Below are 9,996 nucleotides of genomic sequence, written 5' to 3'. Positions count from 1 at the left end.
GAGCTAAAGGCTGATGCTCCACTTTCCAGAGTCATAAATTGGTCCACATTGATCCGGATCTTCCACAGTGAACTCCCAGCATTCAGAATGTATGGATTACATATAAAAATGCAGAGTTACAAACTGTTTCTCTCTTATCCCGGCCTCTTCTCTCTCTCTCTCTCTGTAGCTGCTTCATGCTAAATAGTGCTATTTATGAGCGCTGTCATCGTCCCACCCAAGTGAGCACGGTATTGATTGGCATCTCCATAACCAATCTATCATCCTATAAGATTGATCAAATGAGGCGAGCAGAAAGCACAAAGCGGGACACCACCTCCCATGCATCACAGCATATCTAGTGGTGAAGTTTTATAGTGTAGATTTGGTCACGCTTGCTATTAGTGCTACTTAATCAGCATGCAGATAGCGCACTTGCTCCACGCATGTTACAGCGATCTTCATTTAACCTCTAGAATAGGAGTAATGCCTCCTCCTTCCCTTTTTTTGTATAATGGAACGGTCCATTGCACTGTGGAACATTCTTCCAATGTTCTGCAATCAGTTTGTGGCCAACGCTCTAATGGGACAAATCAACCGAGTACAACGTAGCGCAAAGGCTTAGTGTGAAACTTCTTCACCCGAGGGAAAGAGTTGAACAGAAAAAAACATAGATACTGTTAGCCATGTGACTCACCCTCTCCCTATCTCATGATTTAAACATGTCATGGCTATATTTGTTATCCATTCCACGCTGGAGCTCCGGTCGTCATGGCCAAGAATATGCTTCTGGCTCTCTGGAGATTACACAATATGCAGAAAGCATGTGAAATGGATCTTTAGTCCTTTTCAGGCCTTTGTCTGGTTTGCAAATCGCAGGGTGGCTCTTAAGGGAGCTATGGTGCTGCGGATGTCTTGTGTGTTACGTGGAGCTGATGTGTGCTGCCATACGACCTTGATCATGGAAGAGCAGAGACTCAAAGACAAGATATAATGGCGTTTTGTCTCTTGATTAAGGGAGGGCCAGATGGATGTGTTTGATCCTATACTATTTTATTCATATTTTGGGTTTTATTCTGCAGCCCTGGGGGGATTGTCATGTTTTGATTCTTTACAGTGGCATTAGGTATCTGTGTATATTTCACACAAATACATGCCCAAGATACTCTCACATGGTACGCACATGCATACACACAATGCACACACTCACTAATGATAATACACACATGGTTTTAGTAGTCCTCTCTGTACAATTTCCATTCTAGCTTATGCTATCAAAGCAGATGGAACAAGAGTAAACACCTACCAGGACAAAGAGGCTAGTTTGTTCTCTGTACTCTAATCACAAGGTAGTTTGAGTGTATGTGTATGTGCATGTGTGTTATGTGCGTGTGTGTGTGTATGTAGGCGTGTGCTCATGAAGTGGGACGGCACATCAGTGATGAGATGCATCCATCAAGTGGAGATCCAGACCTCCACGACCTTTAACCTCTGGTTCAGCTGCTAAAGGTTTATGTGTGGGAGTTGGACAAGCTGATCAGTGCTCTAGCAGAAATGAAGTCTTTGTCCCAAAAAAGAGATCTGCCATTTGAAAAAAGTGGTGTATACTCATAAGATGCCTGATACCAAACAATTTAAACAAATTTTGGCAGTTTTTTAAAGCATAAAAGTTAACTAGCTCTATATTTTACAGGTATTGAATTATGAACTTCAGGTAATGTTTTTTCTAAGATGTATAAATAGCAATTTATATAGAAAATGGAAATAATATTCTTCCAAATCAAGTGGACACTTGATTTGACTAAGTTGCTGGTGTGTCTGTCTATGCTTGCAGGTACAAAATGCAACTGCGAGAGAGCTTTTTGTGTTATAGTGTGCTTTCCTGTGAGTCATTATCATGGGCACTGTGCTGGAGTAGGGCATAAGCTGTGCGTGTGTGTGTGCACATTCCATGTATGCCTCCATGTGTGTTGGTATTGCTGATGTTAATAAGTTACATCCATATTCATCATAAGTTAATAAGCTTATCTGTCTGAGATGGTTTGAGTTTGAGTTGGTTTGAATAGGTTTTTGACACTGTCGGGTTGCCATAGCCATTCATTTCTCTCTCTCTCTCTCTCTCTTCACATTCCCTTATTCCCTTATTCGTAATGCACATCTCATATCCACCCCATTTCCCAGCAGACAGCCCCCCCCCCCCCATCTTTTTCTACCACCCACCCACACTCTCTCTCAACTCAATCTCATTCGCCCTGGAGTCTCCTCCTGTAGCCCCGAGCCCCGACAGCCCACACTAACATATTGTATTTTGAAAGACACTAAACAAGAGAAAGCCAGCGGAGTGTCCCATTCGGAGCTAAATAGGCGATCAGTGATTCGTGCTGCTCTCTTTGAGAACATAGACACGTGTTTTGCCCTAAGTGGGGAGGTTAACAAGGGGATAGGTTATAGATTAATGGAGAGAAGAAAGGCATTTATGTTATGTACTCTTTGATGATCATTAACAGTGCAGAAAAATGACTGAACTTGACCTTGCGATTAGAGCGACCCGTGTAGCAATTTGATGGTCGCCACTTCTTTTTGATGCTAATTGCTCGAAGCTGACATTGTGCATTTTAATAGCCAGTGTTAGCTATCAGGGGTGAGAGCATCTTAAACGAACCAGGATGAAAATGAATTGCGTTCTGCAGAGAAATGGTGACAGTGCAAAATTGAATAGAGCTTTGAGTGCATAGAAACAGTATGCGTCACTGTCAGGGCAGAGTCATCATCATCATTTTATTTTTTTTTTGCTTGTTTGTTTTTCTCTTGGGTTGGAAATGCACCAGTGTGAAAGTGAAGTGGATTGGCTGTGGTGCAGAATGCTTAGTTTTGCTTTTGGTTGGTTTTGTCACAGGGTGGGAGATGTTTTTATTGGCAAAGAATTGGATGCAGCTTAGAAGAAAATGGTGAAACTGCAGCAATAATTCACACATACACACACACACACACACACACACACACAGATTCACTGTTAAACACCTCGATTTACAAACTGATGCCCTTTCCGCTGTGGTCTCCCCCTCAGTGTAAAACCCCTGCTGCGGATGTGGCACTAAGTCATGCTTTTCTCCCTTGCAGGAACTCTGATGAATTTCAAATACACTCGGGTGATATATTCGGCAAATTTAGCCCATACATTACCCTCTTCATGCATCGGAAAGAGGAAATAAGCTTATTTATGCAGAATCTTCTTCTCACCAGTCTGCCCTTGTGTTCTACCTGATGAACTGATTAATTCTCAATGAGGGAGAGGAGAAACAGAAGTGCAGATAGGGGAGTGGGAAAGGGAGGAGGACTTAGCATTAGTGACAAGGGGACTGAAGATTGTTGGATTTTAGCTTGGTTTAAAGGACAAATGATTAAAGAAATGCCTCGTTGGCTGGATAAAAAATGAATATGTTAGTAAACTGAATATGTTGCAATAAAAATGTATTATAAAAACTGAAGCGCTACATGGGAAAAAATTGAAAAAATGACAAAACCCTTGTCTAGGAGTGAAACAAAACTATTATCCTTGAGCAAGACATGATCACAGCGAGCAGCTTCTTCAGGGAGCTCATTTGCTATGACTTGTGCTGATGCAGTTTTCGGCACATAATGCCTTCTTCAGCAACTCCTTGGCTGCGGACCACCAGAGGATGTACCCTCTGAACCTACTGGTCACAAGCCCAGATATCTAATCTCTGCCGCTGCACACCTCTACAGTGATGACACTGCAAATACTGCGCGGAGCAAGGTTAATGAAAGTCAAAGGAGCCGAGAGCTACTGAGTTCACATTACGAGCATGGGATAATCTATCAATCGACCAGGCTGTTTGATGTCTTCACCTACCATATAAATGAGAATGTGTTCTGGTTAAATAAAGGAAGAGAAATACAGCTACAACAATCCAAGCATCGGCTCCTGTCAGTTTAGACACCATTTCCAAAATGCGTCTTTTTGCTTGCTAATGTTTATTTTGCTATATCAAAAATGGCCCACAGCTGCATTTGAGCCACACAAGGGGCTCTTTATAGAAAAACAGAGATGGCCATGAGGCTCAAAGAACTCTGGGATTTGCAAGGGAACAAGGCATTTAGAGAGAGATACTATAAAAGGCTGGTGGGGACTACACCCCCCCGCCTATGATATTCAGAAAAATATGAGTTCTTGATATCATGTTTATTAAATCTCATTATTTTTTATCTTTTTTGTTTCATCGTGGATATGCCAGGAGCATCAGAGTGTTTAATGTTAACATTGGCAGCAGTTGGAGAGAGAGAGAGCGATCATTAAAAAGATTGTTTTCTCCTTACAAGGGCAGTGGAAACAGCAGAGGGACTGCACCTATACATACATACATAGAAAGCAGATTAAGAAGTGCACACATGTACACACTATACCACACACACACACACACACACACACCGGACACATATGCGTCACATCCCTGCAATGCTGCAAAATGGGTAATACACACGTGACTCTAACAGTTGCATAGGCTGTGCATATGGAAATTATCTGCAGCCGCAAGTAAACTGAAGCCTACACTCTCATGCATCTTGATTCAATACTGTAATACAAGTTTTTTGTTCTTTGTTAGAGTGCACTTTCATTTAGAATTAGACATACAGCCATTTAGTTGATATTAACCCAGATTCTTTACAATCCACTGACTACATGGAGTGCTATGCTGGTGGAAATTGAGCTTGTAACAGTATTGTAAGTTGTAACACTTCACCGGCCGCACCACATAAACAATGCGCGGCACAAGCAGACAGACCTGGACTCGGACCGGCATCGACCCATGCCGAATCACATAAGCCCGTTAACAGTCATGGATGGGTGAGCAAGAGACGTCAGCGGCCGTTGTAATTACATTCTGGACGGAACGCACGGAGGCCACTGCGCTCATCTGTCTTCTATACTGACGTATGGAGAGGGAGAGGAGAGAGAGGACAGAGAGAGGGAGAGTGAGAGCGGGAGAGAGAGAGAGGGAGAGAGAGAGAGAGAGAAAGAGAGAGAGAGCCAGGCAGCATCCAAGGCTTGTCTCCGCCTCGTCAGTCACGTTGACACCTGGAACCGCTCAATCTCCTTACCTGGAGGAGGACAGAGTGAGAGAGAGAGAGAGAGAGAGAGAGAGAGGGAGGGAGAGAGAGAGAGAGAGAGAGTTGGACAGAGAGGATGACTGGAAGCTTGACAAAAATGGATGAAAGGAGGCGAGGATGGGGAGAATTTGATATGCAGCGAAGAATGACTGACTTGGAGGGGGAAAGTGGAGCTGTCGTAGAGGGGAGTTGAAGTAGAGGGGAGTTGTTTACGAAAACTCGAGTTGACGCACACATGTACACACAAACAAACACACACACACACACACATACACATTATGCTATCAGCGTCTGTTCATTTTACATGGTGATTTACTCTGTGTCCTCTCGCACCTTGTATCCACACACAACCTAATCCCTTTTAAACACCTTATCCGGGTGCACAGCGTGTAAACTTTATTTGGTTCCCTTATCAAAATTCGACTTAAATCCAGCCTGCTTAGCCTATTGGTTGTCAGATTCTCTCTCACCATAACAAGTATTCCAGCAAATCGCAACCAGGACAAACCACATATAGATTCATAACAATGGGGGAAAAAGATTGTGAACAGAGATGGCAAGATTCTTCTCCTGAAAGAAGACCTCCGTTTTTCTGGGCAGGTCTATTTTTTGCTCGAAAAAAGCTCACCTGCAGCTGAGTGCAGAGGCACCAGGCTTTATTTCCCTATTCATTATTCATTACTCATACAAGCTCTATTTTAGAAGTCGCAGACCAAGCTATATCTCAGTAAAGACACTTTCTCCTCTAGCTTATGTGCTGCCATGTGTGATGAAAATGAAAAGCGAGCCTCCTGTGCAGGAAGGAAATGCAGACGGTGTTTTTCAGTACACAAATTTGTTTGTATCTTTTTCAGTTTTAAGGCTGGGTACACAGATAATGATGCTCTCCCAAATATTAGAATGAAAAATAGCACATATATAGACTGATACACACGCCTTTAGTAATAACACACATTATTCACACATACACACACATTTGGAGGAGTCAGAAGGGTCATGTAGAGGCTTCATATCCTCTCAGTCTTTCTCTCCTCCCCACTTCTTCCCCTCTCTTCCCACTTGTACGTGCAGCTTTGGGAAATAAGTAGATTTATCGACGGTGCTTCGATGCCTCTGCACCAACCCCACTGTGCAATGCTGTTTAGACTAGATGTTTGCATTCGGCGTGAAGCCCCTTCCCCCTTGGGGAGAATCATGCCGGTTTTCTGCAGCACTCTGCATATGCCAGCCTGAATGTCCTGATTTTATGCTCGCTGACTCCAATCTTATCACCGCATCCAATAAGGGAGGAAAACGTCTTATCTTAATCTTGGTAATATCACGCCCAGCTGCGGCCGCAACCACTGTCAAGGAAGTGATAATGCGATCAGTGTGCGAACCTGGCTTGAATTCAAAGGGTCTTCAGATTTAATCTGGAGATGCTGAACGTGTTGCCTCTTCATTACATGTACGTTAGCCAAAAGGAGGAGAACTGGAACAATACTGAAAGACAAACATAAGCATGACTTGGAATTTTGATTTGAATTCTAATTCGCATAGTTATTTGGTATTGGTATACATCAACTCATCGCTATAACTCACTATGCGTACATACAGCCTATGGAGTCTTAAGAGAAGAAAATCTTACGGAGTCTTTAGAGAAGAAAATCACACGTTTTGAAGCTCTTTAGGTGCTTCTCATGGCCATCAGCAGAGAACTGGGAAAGGAAGAAACTGCAAATGGTTCACAAGATGCTGTCAAAATGGAAAGGAGCCTGAAAGTCAAACCAGTCAACGTTAAACCCCAAAGAACTGATCGAGATGCTCTGGGGAGGATCTTTCAAATGGCTGACACTGTCATCTCTGAAGCCTTGGGGTAAAAAGAGGGTTTGATCGTGTCACACGTCAGTCATCCTCTACTGTAGATGCACTGCATGGTTCCACAGAATGCAAGCTTCACTTACATAAAATCTTGTTTACCTCAATCCAAACAGACATTTTGGGTTATTTCAAATCCATACTGAACAAATTGCTTCATTCGTTTGTCAATTTAACAAACACATGAGGCATTCTCATGAAACGTAGACCATGAATCATGTTTTAGTTTCCTATCTGTCATGGGTGTGCATTTTGGTCGAAGGCTGTGTAGACCATTTTGCTCTAGACTCTCAATGCTAATCACATAATGGCATGAAGAGCCTTCAGGGCCAGCCTGAAATGCAATGCTAGTGTGACTTCATCCGCACGAAGTCAGCTGGAGTCCAATAGGAATGATTAAGCTCGAGGCCACAGCAGTCTAATGGGAGAGAAAAAGACACTGACACACAAGAGTGTGACAGAGAGACAGAGAGAGAGGAAGAGGGAGAACTCGCACTGAAAACCTGAAGCATAAAAAAAAAGATTATAAAAGACACTAGCTGGCCTGTTAAGAGAGAGACAGTTTCCCCCTCCCTCCTGTGTGTCCTGCTATGACAGGTTGCACCTCATGTTGGTATTGCTCCATAAAAATGCCACATCCATGCAACCACTCACACATAATATATACATACAGTGTATAGTCACACGGACATTTGTGTTAGCTGCATGATTGTTCCCCATGTCTGCGTGTGTGTGTGTGTGTTCTGTGCGTGTGTCTGTGTGTATCACTATTGGTCCCAACTTATTGTTTCTTCACATTTTCTCTTGTGAAGTTTTTGCTGCAGTCTGTAATCGCTTTTGATCGTATTTTTTTCTTTTTTTTTTCTTTTTTACTGCTGTACACTGTGGTTTTGTCAGCTGTGCTGTGCTGTATATTTTTCTTCTTTTCATTGTCTGTCAGTGGTGTGTCTAGACAGACAGAGAAACAGACAGAACAGATAGATGAACCGGCCTTGTGCCCCCCCCCCCTCCCCCACTGCACACAGTTGGTAGCAGAGTGAGTGAGATCATACAGAGAGGTCAACTTCCACTTACCCAGGCAGCCTGGAGAAGAGGTCAGAGCTCACCACGGATGCAGCAGCAACCTCACTCTGCGTTTTCTCCTCCTTTCTGCAGCGATGACCTTCCTCCAGACTCGTCTTTGGGGGAGGAAGGGAAGGGAGGAGAGGGGGAGCTGCAGTGTGAGGCCCAGTCGCAGCCACAGACCCAGACCCAGCCTCAGCCTCAGCCTCAGCCTCAGCCTCAGCAACAGCAACAGCAACAGCAACAGCAACAGCAACAGCAACAGCCTGAACCGCAGCAACAGCCACAGACTCAACCTCAGCCCCAGCTGCAGTCTGAGCCTCAGTTGCAGCCACAGACTCAGCCACAACCACAGACTCAACCACAGTCTCAGCCACAGCCCCAGTTTGAAGCTAAGCCCCAGCCGGAACCCGAACCCGAGCCTGAACCCGAGCCTGAACCCGAACCCGAACCTCAGCCTACACCCCAGCCTGAGCTCCAGCCCCAAGTTGAGGTCCCGAGTGAGGAAGCGGCACAGGACGCCCCTACGACCCCGACGACCCCGACGACGCCTGGCGGAGGCGAGCAGGAGGAGGGGCAGCGAGAGAAGCAAAAGGCGGATGTGGGGGAGGCAGAGAGAAAGCAAGAGGGAGAGGAGGTGCTGGCCGACAGGCATGAGGGCGAGGCAGCAGTGGAGGAAGAGGAGGAGGAGGAGGAAGGGGGAGGAGCAAAAGGAGGTGGTGCGGGGAGGCGAGCCAGTCTGCACCACACGGCCTCGCCCTTGAGGGTGCAGCGCAACGGGGCCTGCTCACACTCCGCCACCTCCGACTATGAGCTCTCGCTCGACCTCAAAAATAAGCAGGTAGGGTTGTGTTGGGGATGGGGGGGTGTTGTATTGTTTGGGTGAAGGTGGGGGGTGGGGGGGGTAACCTGACCTGTGTGTATTGTACGTTTTGTGGTCTTAGATGTTTGTGATGTTTACTGTCTGAGGTGGAGGCCTTTTGCTTTGGGGTCAAAGCTGTTGTTTGGATGCGTCAGTGTGTGGCGAGTAGTATTTTGTGGCTGTTTTTTCGTTCTTTTTTTTTTTTGCTTGTTTGTCGTTTTATCTCTATTGGCACTGGTGGACTTTGGATGACATTTGCTATCCAAGCTGTATCAATTGACTGGATGATTTTGGCTCTGAATTTTTTTCCAGAGTTATTTAATGCCAATGGGACTAGCCATCTTTTTCTTCATTATCATGACTCATCATTGTCATTGCCACCATCATTGTTGTCACTGTCATCCTAACATGGTTTTGTCTTTCAACAGATTGGGAGTGATGAATTTTCTGACAGCAATTACAGAGTTTATTCCTTCAATTGTTTTTACTGCTGTGTTGTAATTTACTGAGAGTAGGGTGACTCGTGTACAGCGATTTTCAGGTTGATGGGTTCCATATTTTTCTCTTTCAGTCGTGCATATGTGCACACACACACACACACACACAAACACACATAAAGGCAAGATGTAGACACTGAAAAAAGAAAGGATCACCATTTGTATTTGCATGAATGAAAATCTTTTTTTTTCTCTGCTGATGTATGAGATATTGCGTTCATTAGGTGATGAAAAGTACAAATTTCCCATTTCCATGGAGAATAAAGGAAGCCAGAAACTCACTTACATGTGATTGTTATCTGTCCTCACGGTATCGCAGACAGCTAAACCAGTTTGTCCTCTGGTTGACTGATTAATGCTGATATGTGTATGAACTTGTGACTGCGTGTGCATTTCCATGTTCTCATGTTTGTGTTTTCATCATGCTGTTCATCAGGGACTTGGGGATCATCAGATAATCATCATCTCCATTTCAAGAGCCATCAGTTCACCATCCATTATCATTATTAACCATCTAACCATCATCCCCCAGTCCATGGATCTTCAAGCAGGTAAGGCAGAGATACACAGCAGAATTTGGGTCCAGTCTGTGGGCTCCCACTTGTCTCC

General features: G+C 44.4%; 1 protein-coding gene across 1 annotated transcript in view; it reads left to right on the top strand.

The window, feature by feature from the left end:
- iqsec3a (IQ motif and Sec7 domain ArfGEF 3a) overlaps positions 1–9,996 on the top strand; it is a 94,071-nt gene that overhangs the window by 35,857 nt on the left and 48,218 nt on the right. The window contains exon 3 of the mRNA XM_071536369.1: positions 8,122–8,869. Coding sequence (XP_071392470.1) covers positions 8,122–8,869 — 748 coding nt within the window. The remainder of the gene's footprint in view (positions 1–8,121; positions 8,870–9,996) is intronic.

Source organism: Centroberyx affinis, unplaced genomic scaffold, assembly GCF_046629955.1.
Source record: "Centroberyx affinis isolate AG114_WGS23_722 - 3 ecotype Tasmania unplaced genomic scaffold, CSIRO-AGI_Caff_v1 ptg002864l_1, whole genome shotgun sequence".
Taxonomy (NCBI): Eukaryota; Metazoa; Chordata; class Actinopteri; order Beryciformes; family Berycidae; genus Centroberyx; species Centroberyx affinis.
The sequence above is the reverse complement of the archived record's forward strand: the minus strand, read 5'-3'. Positions and strand labels throughout refer to the sequence as shown.